The following is a 22,736-nucleotide window of genomic DNA, read 5'->3' as shown; positions in this document are numbered from 1 at the left end:
CAGGAGGTCTAGAGAGACAGAACTCTTAGTATATGTGCTGCTGGGGATTGAACTCAGGACCTCATGCTTGACAGTCTAGTGCTTTATCCACTGCGCGACCTCCCAGACCAGACTGAAATTTTAAGGGTGTCATTGTCAACTCTTTCAAGTCATGAAACAATATTGCATTTGCCATGCATGACATGAAATCAGTTACTACACAAAACCAAATGCCAGTCTCGATCAATATTCAACAGTAATATGGTTTTCATATTCTGTATATAAGTAACTTAAGTTTTAATATTTTCTTACTCTAATGGAAAGTATTTTAAAATCACTTTATTGGGAAGTTAATGTTTACAGTACATTTGCTGACACACGGGTAAAATCTCTCATCTTGCCATGATAGGTTTCTCTTACCTCCAACTTTGGTCATTTTCCACATATCATGCAAGCAGGACCCCAAACTCTCACCCCCACTTTCAGCCTCTCCTTCCCCAGAGTCCTTTGCTTTGGTGCAACACGCCAAACCAAGCCCAAATTTTACTTTGTGTTTCATCTTTCTGTTCATACTTTCTTTTTTTGTTCTTATTTTTTTACTTCCTTTTTTCAAATTTTTACAATGTATTGATTTTTTTTTTTACTTACCTTTACTTATTTATATATAGAGGGATAGAAAAACATAGAGAGGGAAGGGGGAGAGACACCGGCAGCACTGCTTCACCACTCGCAAAGCTTTCCCCCTGCAGGTGGGGACCAGGCCCTCCAACCTGAGTCCTTGCTCACAGTAACATGTGCGCTCAACCAGGTGCACCACCATTTGGCCCCTTTGTTCTTATTTAAGTTCCACATACAAATGAGAGCATTTCATATTCATCCCAATGGGTAGTTTTGAATAGACATCACTTTAACAGCCACTGGCTTAGTAAATGACATAAATATTAATTTAAAACAGTGAGATAAATGTTACAAATGGAATAAGAGTTGGGCATTCTAGAGAAGTTCATGAAAAGAACACCTTCACCTTAAGTGTGAAGATGGTGAACAAAGCTCCCTAAAAGAAATGGTATTAAATGGAGACCTAAAGAATGGAAAAGAGATGGTATTGGGTAGGGTGGGATGGAAGGGAATAGTATTCCAACTAGAAGGAATAGCATATTATGTGTAACAGTGCATAGATAAAAGCAGACAGCACACTCAAACTGATATATTAACAGTCTAAAAATAGCTGAAGTTCAGAGTTGTAGAAGTAAAGTAGAGTGAATAATTAATGACTCAACAAGGAAGACGGGCTGGGAGATAGTTTGCTTGGCAGGCTTCCCAACTGCAAGGGAGCCTCTGCACAAGGGAAGCTTCACAAGCAGTGAAACACTGGTATGGTTATCCCCTCTCCTGTCTTTCACCCTCTGGAAGAAAAAAAAGAAACTAATGAGTATAAAGGCTAATTTAGATAAATCTAGAGGACAGTGAAGAGACAGGTGATGACGGTGTACGGGCAAGACTTAACCATGGCCAAAAAGGCCTGGTGTTGGCCCCTGGCTCTTGGAAGGCAAAGTCTAACCTCATGGGATTTCTGGAGTAATAAAAGTATCTTTGTTAATCATGGTGGGTCCCTTGGACTACGTAGTATCACATGGAAGGATGACTATAATAACTTCAACCATGTGGAAAGTCAATCGCTAAACTCTGGACACCAAAACTCAGGTTATTGGACTAGCAATAACCTGTCATGTATTACCATACACTGATCCTGGGAGAGTAAGGCACCACCAAAGACAACAGAAGCTTCATATTTGAAATTCTCCTGCTGCATCTTTTAGCTTTGTTTAGTGTTACTCTCTCTCTTTTTCCTATAATAAATCAATTCTACTGGTATAATAGCCTTCAGGAAGGGGGCCAGGTGGTGGTGCACCTGGTTGAGCACACGTTACAATGCACAAGGACCTAGGTTCAAGCCCCTGGTCCCCACCTGCAGGGGGAAAGCTTTGCGAGTGGTAAAGTAGTGTTGCAGATGCCTTTCTCTCTACTACCACCTTCCTTCTTGATTTCTGGCTGTCTCTAGCCAATAAATAAAGGTAATTAAAATTTTAATTAAAAAATTATAATAGCCTTCAGGGAGTTACATGAGTCTTTCTAGTGAATCACTGATTCTAGGGATGGTATTGAGAAACCCCCAAAGTTATAGTTGCTATCAGAGTGAGTGTCATCTTCCCCTCTAACACTGAAGTGTTGGATCCTAGCTCCTTGCAGTTAGAACCAGAAGTCTTGAGCCGACTTGGCAGAAGCTTCCTTAAATCCAGTGGAGGCCAGGTTCAAACCTCGATCAAGTATGACAAAGCAGTCACACTATACAATTGAGCTATTGTGCTAGCCATAAAGGACTACACCCATACCCTCAAAGTTTGGCTAACTTGAGTAAAGAGTGAAAATGTGTGCTCTGGAAGATGTCGCAGCAGATGAAGTGTTGGACTCAAACACAAGGTCCTGAGTTCAATCCCCGGCAGCACATGTACCAGACTGATGTCTGGTTCTTTCTCTCTTTTTTATTTTCTTTTTTTCGTTCTCTTTTCCTCTTATCCCTCTCACAGATAAATAAGAGATTAATAAAATAAAATTTAAAAAAATGCTACAGCCTGGGAGGTGGTGCAGTGGATAAAGCTTGAGATCTCAAGCATGAGGTCCTGAGTTCAATTTCTGGCACTGCAAGTACCAGTGATGCTCTGGTTCACTCTCTCTCCCTCCTCTTTGCTAAATAAATAAATATTTTAATAAAGTAAAAATATTTTTATGTAACTGAGATTCTAGAATAATCATTTTGTTATACCAGAGAAAATAAAACTGACAACAATAGAAAAAAAAGAAGACATAATTCAGAGATACAAGACAAACCTCACTGAATGTGAGGAATAAAATGAGGTAAATTAGGAATGGACTCATTAGAATCAGAAAGAGAATCAGGTTATACTTTTGTTTGCTTGGAGTGAAACAGGTAGTCAAAAAAAGGTGTTCAGTTTTGGACAGTTAAACTCAAAAAGTCTCAAGAAATCTAGGCAGATCCTTTATGTTAGCAGTCAATGCAGGAATGGATAGAGATGGAAGTCACTAGCATAACTACATACACCAAAAATCATGGGGGAGAGTGACACTGACTGACTACAAACAAATAAGTTAATCAGACTTGAGCAGATCAAGGACCAAATACCAACACCAAAAGGATAAACACAGTATTAAAAGTTGATAGATGTGGTAAGGGAGGTGGCACAGTGATAAAGCTTTGGACTCTCAAGCATGAGGTCCCAAGTTGGATCCCCGGAAGCACATGTGCCAGAGTGAGGTCTGGTTCTTTCTCTCTCCTCCTATCTTTCTCATTAATAAACAAATAAAATCTAAAAAAAAAAAAAAGTTGATAGAGGGGGTGCTGGTTGGTGGCACACCTGGCTGAGCACACACATCACCATGTTCAATGAACGACCCAGCTCCCTATCTGCTGGGTCAGATAAGCGGTGAAGCATATCTGCAGGTGTCCTTTCCCTATTTCCCTCTTCTCTCTCAATTTCTCTGCCCTATCAAATAAAACATAAAGATTTTAAAAAATAAATAAATAAAGACTGAAAGAAACAAAGAAAAGTAGGGAGGGAGGGTGGGGAGGATGACCACATCCAGGTGGTAATAAAAAGATAAAACTCAGGTATTAAGAATGATAAAGGGAGTGTCAGGCGGTAGTGCAGTGGGTTAAGTGCAGGTGGTGCAAAGGGCAAGGACCAGCATAAGGATCCCGGTTTGAGCCCCCAGCTCCCCACCTGCAGGGGGATCGCCTCACTGGTGGTGAAGCAGGTCTGCAGGTGTCTTTCTCTCCCCCTCTGCCTTTCTCTTCTCTCTCCATTTCTCCCTGTCCTATCTGACAACATCAACAACAATAAAACAAGGGGAACAAAAGGGAATAAATAAATATTAAAAAAAAAAAAGGATGATGAATTCAGGGGACCAGGCAGTGGTGCACCTGGTTAAGCACACACATTACATGGGTAAGGACCCAGGTTCAAGCCCCTGGTCCACACCTGCAGAGGGAAATTGTAGATGTCTCTCTCTGTCCCTCTCCCTATCTCCCCCTTCCTCTGAATTTCTTTGTCTCTACCCAATAAATAAATGAATATTTTTAAAAGAATGATGACTTCAGAGGTAGACAGCATAATGGTTATGCAAAGAGACTCTCATGCCTGAAGCTCCGAAGTCCCAGGTTCAATCCCCCACACCACCATAAACCAGAGCTAAGCAGTACTCTGGTAAATGTATATGCATATGCATACGTATATATACATAATATATATATATTTATTTATTAATTCACCTTTTCACCTCACCTTGGATGGAGCTTGAAGGAATCATGTTAAGTGAGATAATCCAGAAAGTGAAAGATGAATATGGGATGATCTCACTCATGGACAGAAGTTGAGAAATAACAACAGGAAGGGGAAACACAAAGTAGAACTTGGACTGGGTTTGGTGTATTGCACCACAGGAAAGGCCTGGGAGCTGAGGGGGGCAGGGAGACCTTTCACGTCCTGCTGCATGATGGTGGAGGAGGACCTAGGCTATGGGAAAGAGTGTTTTGCAGAAAACTGAATTGTACACATGTACCAACAACTGTATTTACTGTAAACCATTAATCCCAATAAAAATAATTTTAAAAGATTAAAATTTTTAAAAATATTTTTATATTACAGAATTACATGTCGACTGGGGTTTGAATCCATACCATTCCTACCACCAGAGTTCTGAATCTTCATTTTCCCCACTGCAATCTACCACGGTTCCCCTGAAGTTTTAGACATGGGCCAACTTAAAAGATTTTTTTAAAAAAGGTTGACAGAGAAGAAACAGCAGCCTGATAGAATAAAAACATGGTAAGTGGGAGTCGGGCAGTAGCCGGTTAAGTGCACGTGGGCAAAGCGCAAGGACTGGCTTAAGGATCCCAATATAAAAAAAAAAAAGGATCCCAATATAAGACACCCCCCCCCAGGTCCCCACCTGCAGGGGAGTCGCTTCACAGGTGTCTCTCTTTCTCTCCCCCTATTTTCCCCCCTCTCCATTTCTCTCTGTCCTATCGAACAACGGCGACAATAATAACTACAACAATAAAACAACAAGGGCAACGAAAGGGAATAAATATTTTTTTAAAAAAACCTGGTAAGTATGATTAATAGTTGATAGTTCTGTTCATTTTTACTGCTTGTGTGAATTTTCCTCTTAGAGTTAACATTTGTTACCATTTAATAAGAAAAAAAGAGGGTTCTGGAGGTGGCTCGGTAGAGGGCATGGCTTCCATGCATTTGAGGATTTGGGTTCAATCTTCAGCACTACAAGAGCACTAAAAGATAGAGACAGATAAAACTCCATGGATTAAAAAGTGGTGTTTTGTGGTCCAGGAGGTGGCGCAGTGGACAAAGCACTGGATTCTCAAGCATGAGGTTCCGAGTTCAGTCCCCGGCAGCACATGTACCAGAGTGATGTCTGGTTCTTTCTCTCCTCCTATCTCTCTCATGAATAAATAAATTTAAAAAAATTTTTAAAAAGTATGTAAAAAAAGGTGGTGTTTTGGTGTTTTTCTCTCTCTTGCTCTCATAATAGAAAATAAAAATTGAACAGGGGAGGTACTCAGTGCTACCACACATGTGTGAGGTCCTGTGTTCAATCTCCTGCACTGCACTAAAAATAAATAGTAATAGTAATAAAGGTGTTTTGTTTGAGGAGGGATGCTCAAACCAGTGCCTCATATATGAAAAGCATGAGATTACCAATAATCTATATCCCCAAGCCCCAAAAATGTAGGTTTTAAGTGAGTGATTTTATATAATTTGCAACCATTAATTTCCCATCTACATTCTATATAAAAGTGAGACAATGTTTCCTCTCCTCTCCTGGGTCAACTAGGAATACCAAAGGAGATGACCTGGGACCGCTACAAGACAGGACTAGAACAACTCCAGGAACCCATCAAATCACTGATGAGTGCTAAGAAAGCTGTGGTCTAGTCAATGCCCATGTTCAGCAGGGAAGCAATTACAGAAGCCAGACCTTCAACCTTCTGCATCCCACAATGACCTTGGGTCCATACTCCCAGAGGGTTAAAGAATAGGAAAGCTATCAGGGGAGGGGATGGGATACGGAGATCTGGTGGTGGGAATTATGTGGAGTTGTACCCCTCTTATCCTATGGTTCTGTCAATGTTTCCTGTTTTTTTTTTTTGGCCTCCAGGATTATTGCTGGGGCTCAGTGCCTGCACTATGAATCCACTGCTCCTGGAGGCCATTTCCCCCCCTTTTTTGTTGTAGCCTTGTTGTGGTTATTATTGTTGTTGTTGTCGTTCACTGTTTGATAGGACAGAGAGAAATCGAGAGAGCAGGGGGAGACAAAGAGGGGGAGAGAAATACAGACACCTGCAGACTTACTTCAACATCTGTGAAGCGACTCCCCTCAGGTGGGGAGCCGGGGACTTGAACCGGGATCCTTACACAGGTCCTTGCACTTTGCGCCATGTGCACTTATCCAGCTGCACTGCCACCCGACCCCCCAATGTTTCCTTTTTATAAATAAAACATTAAAAAAAAAGAAAGCTGTGGTTTATATATACAGTGAAATACAACTTAGCTGTTAAAAATGTTGAATTCACTTTCTTCACCTCCTCTTAGATGGAGCTTGAAGAAATCCTGTGAAGTGAGATCAGCCAGAAAGATAAGGATGAAGATGGGATGATCTCACTCACGGACAGAGGTGGAGAAATAAGAACAGAAGGGAAATCACCAAGCAGATTTGGACTGGGTTTGGTGTATTGCACCAAAATAAAGAACTCTGAGGTAGAAGGCCAGGGAGGAGGGGGGGAGGGGAGGGCTCTGGGGTCCTGATGCCTGACAGAGGAAAATGATGAAGGCTGGGGTAAGAGTGTTATTGGCAGACACCTGTCGTGGAGGGGAGAACTCGGACCCATGTGTCAGCAACTGGACTGTAAACCATAAGCCCCCCACCCCAATACAAAAAGAAAAGACCCCGACATGACCCCAGATTTAAAAAACAAAACAAAACAACAAGGACTGGTGTAAGGACCCGGTTCGAGCCCCCGGCTCCTCACCTGCAGGGGAGTCGCTTCATAGGCAGTGAAGCAGGTCTGCAGGTGACTATCTTTCTCTCCCCTTCTCTGTCTTCCCCTCCTCTCTCCATTTCTCTCTGTCCTATCCAACAATGACGACATCAATAACAACAACAATAATAAGTACAACAATAAAACAAGGGCAACAAAAGGGAAAATGAATTAAAAAAAAAAACTTTGTGTTTCTTTTGTAAACTTTCCCCTTCTGGACTCCACAGCAACCTCTTTATTCACATATGCTCTACATATATTTTAAAAATAAAATAAAGCCATCGGTATAAAAAAAAAGAGACAATGTTTATGTCTTCTGACCTTTGCTAAAGTCATTAATGATTCACATAGTTCAATATAACTGAATTACTAGCATCTATAACCAAGGATTTTCTTTCCCAAACCATTTTCAAAGTATCCATCCTCATTACTACTGACACCGTCTGGAACTATTTACTTTGCCAGGATGCTGGGGTATCTGGCTCTCCCTTAGGAAATCCAACCTAGAATAATGATTTAATCAGGAAACTGCTTAAAAGTGTAATGAAATAAAGCCATAGTAAAGACTTCAGAGCACTTATCCTTTGTACAGAGAAATAAAATTCATCTCATTGACAGATGTAACTATATGAGTAGCCTCAAATTCACATTTTCTGTATACCAGTTAACTTTATTTCCATATATTAACTTTTTTGTAGTTCTGAGAATTGAATGCAGGGACTCAGATATGTGAGGTATACATCTATCACTGAATTGACTTACATCACTGGCCTACACATATTTATTTTACATTATTTTAAAGCTATAAATATTTCACATTTACCTTTTCAAAGAGATTCCTCATTATAATCACAAGTCAAGAGTAGATTACTGCAAATGCATTATCTCAACGAGAAACTGTCCATGTGTCAACAACTGTGCTATAAACCATTAGCCCCTCAACCAAATTATTTGGAGAAAGAAATACATTAATATCTTGGGGGATTCCTTTTAAGTTTAGGTAAAAGAGTAAAACAAATCACTTTAAAATAGCTTATTTATGTAGCGCAGCAGGTTAAGCACAGGTGGCACAAAGCGCAAGGACTGGTGTAAGGATCCTGGTTCAAGCCCCCAGCTCTCCACCTGCAGGGGAGTCAGCTTCACAAGCGGTGAAGCAGGTCTGCAGGTGTCTATCTTTCTCTCCTCCTCTCTGTTTTCCCCTCCTCTCTCCATTTCTCTCTGTCCTATCCAACAACGATGACATCAATAATAACTACAACAATAAAATAAAAGGGAATAAATATTTCTAAAAAATAGCTTCTTTATTCATTTATTAAATAGAGACAGAGAGGGTGGGGGTAGATAGCCTAATAGCCATGTAAAGAAACTCTCATGCCTGAGACTACAAAGTCCGAGTTCAATCCCCTGCACCACCATAAACAGAGCTGAGCAGTGCTCTGGTAGAAAATAAATAAATAAATGAATAAATAAATACAGAAAGAAGCTTAGATGGAAAGGGGAGACAGAGAGAGAAAGACACTGGGGCCAGGCAGTGGTACACCTGGTTAAGTGCACAGAATCCATGTTCAAGTCCCTGATCCCCACCTGCAAGGGGAAGGCTTCACAAGTGGTGAAGCAGGGTTGCAGGTGTCTCTATCTCTTACCCTATCTCCTCCTCCCTTCTCAATTTCTCTCTGTCTCTGTCCAATAATAAATAAATTTTAAATGAGAGAGAGACAGAGAGACCTATTGTTTGTGAAGCTTCTCCCTCCCACAGGTGGGACTGGGGGCTTGAACCCAAGTCCTTGTGCACCACAACACTGAGTGCACAACTGAGTGTGTCACCATCCAGCCCCTAAAACAGATTATTTCATACCAGGAATTTTTAAATTTCTTTATTGAGAGATTAATGTTTTACAGTCAACAGTAAATATAGGACTTATTACTATATTATTTATATTATTTAAGTGTTTGCTTATATTTTTTATAAGTTTTTAAAAATTATCTATTTATTTATTGGGTAGAGACAGCCAGAAATCAACAGGGAAGGGGTGATACAGAGGGAGAGAGACAGAGACACCTGCAGCCCTGCTTCACCACTCTCTAAGCTTACACCCTGCAGGTGGGGACTGGGCGCTCGAACCCAGGTTCTTGTGCATTGTAACGTGTGCTCAACCAGGTGCACTAACACCCGGCCCCATTACTATCTATTAATAAAAATAATCAGAATGTTTTTATATTATTTACTTATTATTTGATAGAGAAATTGAGAGGGGCAGGGGAGCTCAAGAGAGAAAGAAAAAGAAAGACACCCTCAGCCCTGCTCTACCACTAGCCACTAGTGAAGCTTTCCCCCTGCAAGTGGGGACCAGGGACTTGAACTTGGATCCTTGTGCACTGTAATGTGTGCACTTAACCAGGCACACCACCACCTGGGCCCCTTCAGAATCTTTTATTTTTTTTATTCTTTTTTATTCTTTTTTAATATTTATGTATTTATTCCCTTTTGTTGCCCTTGTTGTTTTATTGTTGTAGTTATTGTTGAAGTTGTAGTTGCTGGATAGGACAGAGAGAAATGGAGAGAGGAGGGGAAGACAGAGAGGGGAGAGAGAAAGACACCTGCAGACCTGTGAAGCGACTCCCCTGCAGGTGGGGAGCCGGGGGCTCAAACTGGGATCCTTATGCCGGTCCTTGTGCTTTGCGCCATGTGCACGTAACCCGCTGCACTACCGCCTGACTCCCAGAATCTTTTATTAATGAGTAATAAGCTAATGTAATAAAAGTTCTATAGTAATGTGTGAATATATTATTTCCTAAGGTTTAGTAAACTGAAACAAAATTGTTTAAATTGTCCTCTAATAAATACTTATAGCTTACAAGGGGTCTTTCTGGTGTAATGGAGTATTTTGCTACTTCCAAATTCTTTCTTTTAATTCTTTCAAAAAGCAAAATAGTCCACCTGAATAGTGTGGTACTCACTTCCCATGTACACATCATAGGAATTTGAGTCTGGCCCCTACTACACAGAAGTAGGCTTTAGTAGGCTTTAGTGTCTTGGTCTGTCTCTACCTCTCTCTGCATCTATATCTCTATTTAAAAAATAAATAAATAAATAAATAAAGCAAAACTGTTACATGAGATTTTTTGAAGCCCAAACTTGATCTCAAAAGCTAGTCCAAAAATTTTAATTACTTTTAATTTAATTGTTAATGATTAATTTTAAAACTATTAATTATTAATTTAAATTATTTTATTTTAAATGCTTTCAAATTGATAATTATATTTTGTACATTTAAACATTGAACTTGTCTATGTTAATTGTTTTTTTCAAGCTGGTTCTGAGCTCCTTGTTTACCAAAGTGAAAAGTGATAAATATAGCTAATCTTCCTATTCTAAAACTCTTTGTAGAGAAGCAAAGTATGGAGAGAAATATCAGGAAAGTACAAAAAAGTACATAAAACAGAACTGATATGCTCCCTTATTTTCTTCAAAGAACCTCAATCTATTTAGCATCTATAGATCTCAAATACTGATAGAAAGAATACATGACAGGGCCGGGTGGTGGCACCTGGTTAAGCACACACATTACAGTGCACAAGGACCAGGGTTTGAGCCCCCAGTCCCCATCTGCAGAGGGAAAGCTTTGCAAGTGGTGAAGCAGGGCTGCAGGTGTCTGTTTCTCTCCCTCTCTACAGCCCCCTTCCCTCTTAATTTCTGGCTTTCTCTATCCAATAAATAAAGATAATAAAAAAATTTTTTTAAAGAACAAATGAGGGGGTTATGAAAATAATATTAAACACAGCATTATTTTCTTCTTACCAATCTTGTGAATTTATACTAAATTTATTAAGCTATAGCAAATTTGTGAATATATAGTTCGAATAACTTGATTTTTAAATGCTAGCACTATTAGAGGAGCAAGACAGTTTTTAAAACATGATTAAGAATCCCCAAAATAAACAGAGTAGGTGAGTATTTAAGGAAAATTTTTTTTGGGGGGGGAACTTCATTATTCCCAAATAAGCAATTCCAACATATACATAATCAGAATTATTTCCAAGCATTGGAAATTTAAGAACTCAACATTTCAAAATGTTATAGAAAGTTTTGAGGCTGAGATTATTTTGTTGGAACGTTGGAATCATTTGGACAGAATCTGCTATTTTTGAAACGTTGTCCACAGTTTTTTCATTTATAAAATAAAGGGCTCAGAAAGAAAAATGTTTTATCTCTACCATATCTTTCAGTACTGATTATCGTGACTAAGCAAAACAATTTTCTTTCATGAATAATATAAGAAGGAAAAACTGGGGAGTCGGGCTGTAGCGCAGCGGGTTAAGCGCAGGTGGCGCAAAGCACAAGGACCGGCATAAGGATCCCGGTTCGAACCCCGGCTCCCCACCTGCAGGGGAGTCGCTTCACAGGCGGTGAAGCAGGTCTGCAGGTGTCTATCTTTCTCTCCTCCTCTCTGTCTTCCCCTCCTCTCTCCATTTCTCTCTGTCCTATCCAACAATGACAACAACAATAATAACTACAACAATAAAACAACAAGGGCAGCAAAAGGGAATAAATAAAATAAATATTTAAAAAAAAAAAGAAGGAAAAACTTTGAAAGTATATGTCCTTTTCTCTTTTGATGAACAGGACTGAACCCAGGTGAAGCACACACACTACCACTGGTAAAGCAGTGGGGTTCTATTCCAGCTTCTAAAAACAGGTAGTTTTAAACTGAAGGGTTTTTGTTTATATACCAAGCACCTTGCAGATATTCTATATAAACAAGCCAGCCATCTTATATGTGAATAAAAATAGGTTATTAGCTATTATAAAACATAGTGTAAATGATAAATCCCTGCTTTAAGATGAAATATTTTCCGATTTTAATCTTGTTAGTTATACTTCAAATCCAAACTTCAGTTCTCAATTAGGTCATTCTGTCAACTGAATAATTTTTCCTGGTTTATACAGTGTATCAAAATCTTGTTTTCCTTCCACATGGGAAAATATACATCTTCTTATACCATCATCTGGACATTGATTTCATTTTTTTTTTTTTTACAAAACCTATTTGAATGGCAGATGTCTGTGATTGTTCTAAACTAATGGCTCTCTTCTTAATAAACTATCTCTAATATATTTTATGTGATGTCTTAATTCTTCAAGTACATTTGTTATGGTAAGCATAATCAAAATAGAAGTCGCCTTAGATTAAAAAAAAAAAATTCCTTCCACTTTGGTAAGCATTTCCATTTTATTTTTAAGTAGAAAGTTCTGTTTCTATGAAGTGTTTGAAAAATAACATTTCTTAAGCCCTTTTCCAGGATAGGTTACGAACACTAACCTATCCTAGAAAAGGAAGACTAAATTTTAGTACTATTTATCTCTGGATGATGATACACACCATTTTATTTACTTATTTTTTACATGACCCCAAAAGCACTATTATCCTGGTGATCAAATAGCACCTCAAAATTAAGTTTTAAATAGCTTATAAAGTATGGGACATCAACAGAGTCCACTTCTTACATATATGATGGTAAAGGGCTTCAGCCTTAATAGAAAAGATGATTTGATTATTTGTCTGTTAGACTGGATGAAGACAAAACACTTGACAGGCCCTTTCTCAATTCAGGCTTCTGAGACAAAAACAAAAAGTGAGCCTGAACTTAATTACAGTGAATCGTAACGCAAACTTTGGAGGGCCAGCCTAACACTTTTTATTAAAACCATAAACAGAATGGCAGAAGTCTCCCAGGTTTGTTAATGTTTTCAGACTTGCTTTTTATTTCAAAAACAATTCCTTTCTGAAAGAAATGCAATTGTAAACCGTTTCTATTTCGAGTCTATAAAAACCAGAACATGGATGAAAGGCAAAGCCTTGACCTTTCTATTTTCGACTTTACATCTGTGTAGCTAAGCCATCTGCTTTCTCTCCCAGTAGTCCATCTACTTAATGGACTGAAAATAAAGCATCTAATTGCAATTTTAGCAAACCAGTCTGACTGTCCCACTGTAAGGAATTATGTATGACTCTGGTGTCTTTCACTTGAAGGCTAGCTGATACAATTTTGCTTGCTCTTCCCTTCCGATTCCTTCTCACCTCCAGAGCTACCACATATATCACCCAAGATGCGAGGCTCTTCTCCCCCAGTCCCCGCTCATTGGGCTGCCGGGCTGGAATTGCACTAAAAGCTTTGTTGTTGCGGTTAACGCATCTTGCAGCTCAGGCGAGAGAAGGGAGCCGCTTTCTCTCGGCCGCCAAACAAGGGGCTCACCCCGAGAACAGAGCCGGGTGGCAGGGAGCCTGCAGAATGCAGCGGGGAGCAGGGGAGAGGAGGCAGCCCGGGAGGAAGGACCTTCCGCGGCGCCGAGAGGAAAGGGTGTGTGAAGTAGAGCGAGAAGTGGGCGGCCGAGAGCAGCGAGAAGCGGCCCGGCGGGAGGGCGCGGGGAGCGGGGCGAGCGTGGGCACCCGCGGCCGAGCGCCCGGGCCGGGCCGGAGCCGGAGCCGCGGGGGCGCGGCGAGCAAAAGCGGAAAAGAGAGCAGTTTGCCGGGCCGCGGAAACCGCGTCGAGGTCGGCGCGGCGGGGACGGAGGGCCCACCCCCAGCTGAGCCCCGCTACTTAACTATTTGTAGAGCTGCTGCAGGCACAGGTCCAGGCTCTCGCCCTCCACCTCCTCGCGGGTGATGCGCTCCGACAGCGGCCGCGGGAGCGGGGGCAGCGGCGGCAGCTGGGGCTGCGGCGGCGGCGGCGGCGGCTGCACCGGGGCCGCGGACGCCGCCTCCTCTTCGTCCTCCTCTGCGCCTTCGGCCGCCACCACCGCCTCCTCCTCCACCGCCTCGTCCTCGGGGTCTTGCGCGGGCTCTCCCTCCTCCGTCACGGCTACCGCGGCCGCCTCCTCCCCCGGCTCCTCGACCGAAGCCTCGGCCGCCTCCGCCGCTACCAGTTCGGACTCGGGCTCCGGCTCCGGCTCTGACTCGGGTTCGGGCTCCGGCTCGGGCTCGCCGCCGCCGCAAGGTCCGCGAAACTCGCCAAGGAACAGCTCCAGGAAGCGCCGGTAAGTTTTCTCCTCAGGGGTGCAGCCGGCCATCGCTGCTCATGCCCAGGGGCCGACCGGGGAAGGGGTGGGGAGAGCCCAGGAAGGGAGGGGGATGCTCTCGAGCCTCGGGCTCCTGCAAGGGCGGTTAACAGCCGCTCGGGCTCCGGCGATCAGCACTAGGCTGCCTGGAGAGGGCTCCCGCAGGCGTGCGCGCCTCCGAGCGCAGACGTGCGCGGCCCGGGGGCGGGGGCGGAGCGCACCGCCCCTCTCGGGTCTGGAGGGAAAGTTGGTGGCGGGCGCGCGCAGGGTCCAGCGGCGGCCCACCCTCTAGCCCTACCCAGAGCTCAGCCCACGCTGCCTAGAGACTGCTGCCATGGCAACCAGTTCTAATTAAGAATTTCAGGGTCCCTCCCGTCGAGTCTGCAGAGTCGAAAGGACACTCGACTCACCCGCTCCGCAACTCTTCTTGTCTTTGTTGTGCGGGTACCCTCGCTTCAAGTGGGCAAGTGTGAAGTAAGACACCCAAGTGTAGATGATGTTCCCTGCCTGGATTGGATTTACCTCACTTTCTTTATGTTCCTGTCTGTCCTTAGTGCCCTTATGCATTGCACTGTAATCATCTTTTGTTGATGACATTAATGGAATAAGTGGTTGGGTCTAAAGGAGACATCAGATACCAACTAAGTGATAAATTCCTTCACATACATTTTCTATATTTGACTCTAAGAAAGCGATGCTATCTTCGCTTCTCAAAAAAAGAGAAAACAGTGAGTGCTGTGTTTCAAGGCATTAAAGACTATGAGCTTTATTTGTTTCAAGGCAACAAAGGCTATTAGCTTTGTATTGGAATTAGAACCCAGGTTGCCAATCTCCAAAATATCAAAACCATTTTTTTCTTTTTTTTTCTACCTTTAATTCAACAGTATAATGTCTGTAAGCCCTTATTCTTATAGGGCTATATAATTTATGAATTATTTTTAAGTTGGAGGACATTCCCATTATGAGTCCATCTTAATGATACAAAAACAGTCTTAAAAACATTGTGACTTTGTCCAAGGTCATATACGTGATGCAGCAAAAACTAAATCCAAGTCTTTTCACCACAAAGGCAAGGTACCCCCTCTTCAGCCTTTACATATGTTCTATTTTATCACACATTCACTTTTCCCCTGTACTTTGTTTGCTCTTCTTCCCCATCTTCCTAAGCCTCTGTTCTTTTTTCTTCTTAGGACTGAAACTGAAAGGACTTTAAATGATTCTAATTTTCTACCAAACTACGACACAAACCTATTATTTTCAAGTCTTACTGAGAACGATGAGAGAGGAAGAAGCTGTGTTGTTATACAGCTGTATAGATGTTAGCATCATTACTGCATACTGCCATGTCCATGGCAACATATAATTCAGCCAAAAGATAGTGATTCTTTCTCTGCTTGGAAAAACATGTTCACAAATTACACATCCCATCCTCTCAATTTATTGTTTCTGGGTTTCAGTTGGATTTAGGGTCTGAAATAACATTTCTAGTCTGTTTAATGGCAGATGAAAGAATTTCTCTGCCAACTATTTTCACATAGTACTGTATTCTAAATCCCTAACCTGGTATTGTTAATTTAAATGGATTGAGCTCACTAATGTACATTATAGTAACATGTAAAATAAGAGTTCCATTCTCTTTCCTAGCCAGAGATTAAATTATACATGATATAATAAAGCCCATATTGGGTAATGCATATGAATCCTCAATGACTATTTTTATCTAGATAGTAAATTAAAAGATCTAATAAATAAGTCTGTTTCCAGACAAAGTAAGTATATTTGTTTTGTTTAAAGCATCACCAGTGGGGCCAGGTGGTGGCACACCTGGTTAAGCGCACACATCACAGTGCACAAGAACCTGGGTTCAAGCCCCTGGTCCCCACCTGCAAGGGGAAAGCTTCATGAGTGGTAAAGTAGAGCTGCAGGTGTCTGTCTCTCTGTTTCAATTTCTCTGTCTCTATCCAATAATAAATAATTTAAAAAAACTCCAACATTAGAAAGCCTTCCTTCTCTTCACTAAAAACATCACCAGTGTAGAACAACTTCTCTAATGAGATGCCAAGAAACTTTGAAACTCATTTTTCTTTGTTTTCAATCCACCTGTTCATTTCCATTTCAGAATGTCTAAAAAAGACTGACAAAACTTTTTAAGCTGCAAACCTAAATGCCTACAATTTTCCATTCCAACAACTGCTTAATATCTTAAAATTTGACACAATGACATTTAGTTCAAGAGTACGTAGCTGTCAACTGTAACAATTCACATCAAGCTACACTTTCCTCCTTTGTAATGTAGTTGCCTCTCATCTAGATGACATATATTTGTGACATTAATTTACGACTCAACCCACATATCAAAGGAAGGTGTTGTATGTTGGAGAAACATTACTACTAAGAGTAAAAGAAAAAGCCCACACCTCTCCATTACTATAAATGAGAGGTGTGTTTGCTTATATTAATAAAGCTATTCCTTCACAAAAGATCATTGTGGGTCTGTTGCATCCATTTGACAGAGTAGCTTTGCCAGAAGGTTGCTGACAGCAGAGCTGGGATCTCAGAGCAGCTGTGTAGGATGACTTTGCCATTGTCAAGAAATCTTTTTAGTCATAATTTTGCATTGCTTGATTTTCCTTTCAGTTCCTCTTCTCTTACATTTCCTTAGCCCTCTTACTATCTATTTAAAATACTGAGAGGGTGGGGGAGATAGCATAATGGTTATGCAAAAGACTTTGATGCCTGAGACTCCAAAGTCTCAGGTTCAATCTCCCATACTACCACAAGCCAGGATTGCATAGAGCTCTGATAAAAATAAATAAATGAATAAAGTAATGATAATAAATTTAAAAATCTGAAAAATATGTACAGAATGTTTAAATTTTCTTTATTCTTTTTTTTTTCTTATAGGAATTATTCTCCTTTCAGTCCTTAGTTAGCTCTGAGGAGCAATGACCCAATGACCTTTTATGGACATTCATTTTAATTATATTTATAAAGCTAAGAAAATATTGAGAGACTGGAAGATAGCTGTCTTGCCAGGATTGAACCCCAGCATCTGGAAGTGCCACAACACTGGAGGAAATTCTGGTGCTCATGTCTCTCTCTTTTTTGACTATATGTCTGTCTTTTTCAGGAGAAGAATGAAAAAGTTGGCCCCAAAACAGTGTCTCCAGCACCACAGTAAATAAACTAAAATCTAGAAATTAGAAATTGTTGGGGGCCAGAAAGATAACTTATTGGGTAGGGTACCTCCACTGCCAGGCCAGTGGTCCAGGTTCAAACCCTGGCACCACATGGGAGGTTCTATGGCAGTGGAGGAGGCTCTCTGGTTCTGTGGTTATCTCTTCCACTTTCAGTCTTTTCCTCTCTATCCAAATGAAAAAGTAGCCCAGAGCAGTGAAATAGCATGTGTGTGATGCCCCAACTCCACAAAATAAAAATTTAAAAGAATTTGACAGATTCTTACATGATGCAGTAATTGTTCTCCTAAATATTTATATGCCCTTGAGAAATGAAAACATGTTCGCCAAATGCAGGTACGTACACACAAACACACACCACAAAAAAAAAAAGATGTGCATAGATGGTCCTAATATTTTATTCATAGTAGCTTAAACATAGAAAAAAAATGTATGTCAAAAATATGCTGAGAAAAAAGTTCAGGCACAGAAGTACATACTATACGATTCCATTTATATAAATTCCTATAATGGGGGCTGGGAGATAGCTCACTTTACCCAGGGACTCAGGTTTGAGCCCCCAATCACCACATGGGACCACCTAAGCCAGGGAAGATTCATGAGTGAGGCAGTGCTATGCTGTCTCTCTGCTCTCCCTGTGTCTGTGTCACTCTGTTAAAAAAAAAGAGAGAGAGAAAGAGAGAGAGACCTACAGTAACAGAGAAATCATACAAGTGCAGAGCCTCAACAATAACCCTGGTAGCTGAAAAAAAAAATTAGAACAGGAAAAAATACTTTATAGTAACAGAGGGCAAATTAATGGATGCCTGTGGGGTGGGATAGGAGGTTCATGGCAAAGGAATTAATTTTATTTATCTTTTCGAAAGTGCTTTTTTAAATTTCTTTTATTATTTTTATTTATTTATTAGATAAAGATAGCCAGAAATTGAGAGGGAAAGGTGGGATAGAGAGAAAGAGAAACAGAGAGATACTTGCAGCACTGCTTCACCGCTTGTGAAGCTTTCCCCCTGCAGGTGGGAGGACTGGGGACTCTAACCTGGGTCCTTGCGCATTGTAACGTGTGGTCAACCAGGTGCGCCATCATCTGACCCCACAAAGGAATTAAATTTAAGAGAACTTTGTGGGGGTGATTAAAATGTTCTATATATCTTGACTCAATACTTGTAGATATATTTTGTCATAAAAACTAAGGTATAATTTTTTTAAAGGATGTTAATAATAAAGTTGGTTTTAAAAACTAAAAAGAGTTGGTTACTATGCCAGTCTGTTTTACTCTGGTATCCATTCCTTCTCATTTGCTCTGCTTTGTAGAAGAGTTAGTTGACCCTTTCATGCTGTTTTTACCAGGCTCTTTTGACAACTAACTTTCAGCTGGGCTTTGTCCAGTGGGAGGCACTGGTAGGAAACTGGAAGGTGACAGGAAAGGAGAAAAGCCAGAAATTTCTTCCCTGTTCCCTACACCTCAGTCCTAAAATACCTGCTGCCTCTCCTTGGTAGCTTCTTATTCTCTGTCCTTATCCACTGGAATTCCAGCGGTTGCCTGTAACAGCCAGTTGGTGAAATTGCCCAACCTAGCAATAGTAGCAACTTTCATCTTCCTAATCCTGTTTGCTTGGACTTAATTTTTGTGTTTTACACAAAAATCCATATATAAAAATCCTGGAAGTTAGGGAGGCAATTCAGCAGTAGAGCATGTGCCTCACATCTCAGACCTGTGTTTAAAATCTAGACTGAGGGAGTCGGGCGGTGGTGCAGTGGGTTTAGCACATGTGGCTCAAAGCGCAAAGACTGGCAGAAGGATCCTAGTTCAAGCCCCCGGCTCCCCACATGTAGGGGAGTCGCTTCACAGGTGGCGAGGCAGGTCTGCAGGTGTCTAGTTTTCTCTCCCCTTCTCTGTCTTCCCCTCCTCTCTCCATTTCTTTCTGTCCTATCCAACAACATCAGTAACAATAAGAACTACAATAATAAAACAACAAGGGCAACAATAGGGAATAAATATTTTTAAAAATCTACACTGAATGGTCAGTATGAATTTGCCAATATAAAAGAGTGAATTTTTAGCATTCATATCTTAAAAAATTGAGAGAAAACAGCTAATACAGGGATCAGGAGATAATGTATCCAGTAGAGCACACATTTTACAATGCTATAGGACCAGGCTTTGAGACCCTAGGACCACATGGGACCACTGTGCACAGCACCAAAGAGGAGCTTCATGAACAATAGAGTGGTGCTGTGGTATGTCTCCTCTTTTTCTCTCTTACTCTCTCACTGGAAAAGAAAAGTCTGCCAGGAGTGGTAGATTACACAGGCACAACTACATCACCTGGCATCCTAGTCAAGAAATCCTTAGGTTCCCCCATAAATACTATGTGCCTAGACTTCTTTTTTTTTTTAATTTATTTTATTTATTCCCTTTTGTTGTCCTTGTTGTTTTATTGTTGTAGTTATTATTGTTGTCGTAGTTGTTGGATAGGACAGAGAGAAATGGAGAGAGGTGGGGAAGACAGAGGGGGAGAGAAAGATAGACACCTGCAGACCTGCTTCACCGCTTGTGAAGCGATTCCCGCGCTTCACCGCTTGTGAAGCGATTCCCCTGCAGGTGGGGAGCCAGGGCTTGAACCGGGATCCTTATGCTGGTCCTTGCACTTTGCGCCACCTGCGCTTAACCTGCTGTGCTACAGCCCGACTCCCGTGCCTAGACTTCTAATGGGTCCCTCTCTTTACCATCACTAGTCTAATGAATGTTATCATTAGCCCTTTTGTGAGCTTCTCTAGGACATTACCTTGACTACAAGCTGGAAATGGTGGGGGCTGGGGAAACAGGATAATGGCATGTAAAACGGATGAAGCCTAAGGCTCCAAGGCTCTAAATTCAATCTCCAGGTCCACCAAAAATCTGAGCAGTGCTCTGTTCTCACTCTCTCTGTATCTTTCTCTCTGTTCTCTCATTACTAAAAATAGTAATAAAGTTTTTTTTTTTAAGTGGGGGTAGATAGCATAATGGTTATGTAAAGAGACTCATGCCTGAAGCTCCCAAAGTCCCAGGTTCAGTGCCCACACCACTATAAGCCAGAACTGAGTAGTGCTCTGGGGAAAGGGGAAAAAAAAAAAAAAGGCAATGGTAAGTACAACCCTGTTCCTCTTAAGGGGGGTTGGTTCATCCTACTTTGGCCACTTCAGAAGGTCTGGTCCTGTAATGAGTGCAGCTGACAATGTTCCCAGCTATGACCATGGACTGTGAGCTCAAACTGACAAGGACTCAGAGGTTATACAGGGTGCTGTGCTAAATATGAATAGACATAGGCCCTGGGTCAAATTGATGTGGTAGAGAGAGAGAGAGGAAGAAAGGCACACCACGCCCTGGGTCAGATTGATGTGGTAAACAGCGTGTGTGTGTGTGTGTGTGTGTGTGTGTGTGTGTGTATTTTCCCCCCAAATTTGGAAGCCACTATCTGACCTAACCTGCCTTCAAGTTCTATTCTCTACTCTGACACTATCCTCCCAGACACTATTTCTAGTCTACATACTTGTTAGCTATCAAGTTCAAGCAGAGGTTACTAAAGTTATGGGCTCCTAGAAACATACCTAAAATAGACATTTTAGCTTCTTTCCACGCTAGAATTCCATCCTCATTTGCTCTACTCCTACTATTTGGTTCCTGTTGGTTAAACATTTTGTCCTATTTTTATATCTTACTGCCTTTCAGCCACCAAGCTGCAGATGCTACTGACTCCATCCTGACCTCCTTGGGCAGATTACTTCGCCAATGTGTCCTAGAACCTCAGGTCGCCAGAGCTCCACCTTACTGGGGAAAGACAGAGGCAGGCTGGGGGTATGGATTGAGTAGCCAATGTCCATATCCAGTAGAGAAGCAATTACAGAAACTCGAACTCCGGAGACACTCAGAAACCTCTTCTGCTTGTGGGAAAAACAGGCCACGAAAACAAAACACCCATGGTCTCAGGAGGCGATCGGGATCGGATGACAGCCAATCATGAGAGCTACCTCCTCATGGCAACCACCCAAAATGATATGGAAGACTGGGTGAAGTCCATCCGCCAAGTGATATGGGGGCCTTTTGGAGGAGGCATCTTTGGACAGAAGCTTGAAGATACTGTCCGTTATGAGAAGAGATACGGAAACCGCTTGGCTCCAATGCTGGTGGAGCAGTGTGTGGACTTCATCCGACAAAGGGGGCTGAAAGAAGAGGGCCTCTTCCGGCTGCCAGGCCAGGCCAACCTTGTCAAGGAGCTCCAGGATGCCTTTGACTGTGGAGAGAAGCCATCGTTTGACAGCTCCAAGAATAATGCTCAACACTGAAGGCATTCAATAAATCTTTGTGAAATTAATATTAGAAGCATGTTTTGAATATCCTTGTTGAATGAAAGAATGGCGGTACATTTGCTATCTCAATATGCAGAAGACTCATGCTCACAGATTAAAGTTTGGAAAAATTGAAAACTGTCATGTTTATAAACAATTTCAAATATTCTGTTAGGAGTTGGAGACAGCTCACCCAATGAAGCACACATTTCATCATGCATGAAGACCCAGGTTCTACCCCCACATGCCACATGGAAAAACTACACAACACAAAGGAAAACCACTAACAGTGGAGTGGTGCCTTCATGATTTCCCCCCCCCCCTTAAATATTAAGCTGGGGGGATGTCTACTGGGAACATTGGGATGGTAATATTGCAAGACTTCAACCAGATAAGAAAATACTAAGACGATTCTGTCAAAATATCAACTGAAGCAAAATGCCTGTCCATAGCAACGCCCACTGTGGCAGCCTTATGAATGGGTTTTCAGAGTCAGAAAAACCACAGCTCTAAATTAGAACCAGTACCTTCATTTTTTCTACTCCAGAATATCTCTTGAGAATCTGATTATATCACACTCTCAAATTGACCCGCATTTAGTTTCTAATATACCAGTGAGCAAAATAGACTCTTGCCTCTTTTTTTTTAATATTTATTTATTACCTGTTGTTGGATAGGACAGAGAGAAATGGAGAGAGGGGGAGAGAGAGATAGATACCTGCAGACCTGCTTCACTGCTTGTGAGGCGACTCCTGCAGGTGGGGAGCCAGGGGCTCGAACCAGGATCCTTATGCTGGTCTTTGTGCTTGGCACCACATGCGCTTAACCCACTGTGCTACTGCCCAGCCCCCGGCTCTTGCCTCTTTTTTTTTTTTTTTTTTTATAGTGCATAGAACATGCTAGAAATACTATTTAGTACTAAATGTTTTAATTTAAATATTTTTTATATATAATTTGTTTCTTTGTTGGGGAATTAATGTTTTGCATTCAATAGTAAATACAATAGTAAAATAAAAAAACTAAAAAAAAAAAAAAAGAAACT

General features: G+C 41.5%; 1 protein-coding gene across 1 annotated transcript in view; it reads right to left on the bottom strand.

Moving 5' to 3' along the window:
• PPM1E (protein phosphatase, Mg2+/Mn2+ dependent 1E) overlaps positions 1–16,040 on the bottom strand; it is a 199,061-nt gene extending 183,021 nt beyond the window's left edge. The window contains exon 1 of the mRNA XM_060203846.1: positions 13,720–16,040. Coding sequence (XP_060059829.1) covers positions 13,720–14,183 — 464 coding nt within the window. The 5' untranslated portion in view covers positions 14,184–16,040. The remainder of the gene's footprint in view (positions 1–13,719) is intronic.
• Positions 16,041–22,736: the final 6,696 nt, after the last annotated feature.

The sequence above is a fragment of the Erinaceus europaeus genome, chromosome 12, assembly GCF_950295315.1.
Source record: "Erinaceus europaeus chromosome 12, mEriEur2.1, whole genome shotgun sequence".
NCBI classification, from domain to species: domain Eukaryota; kingdom Metazoa; phylum Chordata; class Mammalia; order Eulipotyphla; family Erinaceidae; genus Erinaceus; species Erinaceus europaeus.
Note: the sequence above shows the minus strand (reverse complement) of the source record. Positions and strands in the feature narration are given on the sequence as shown.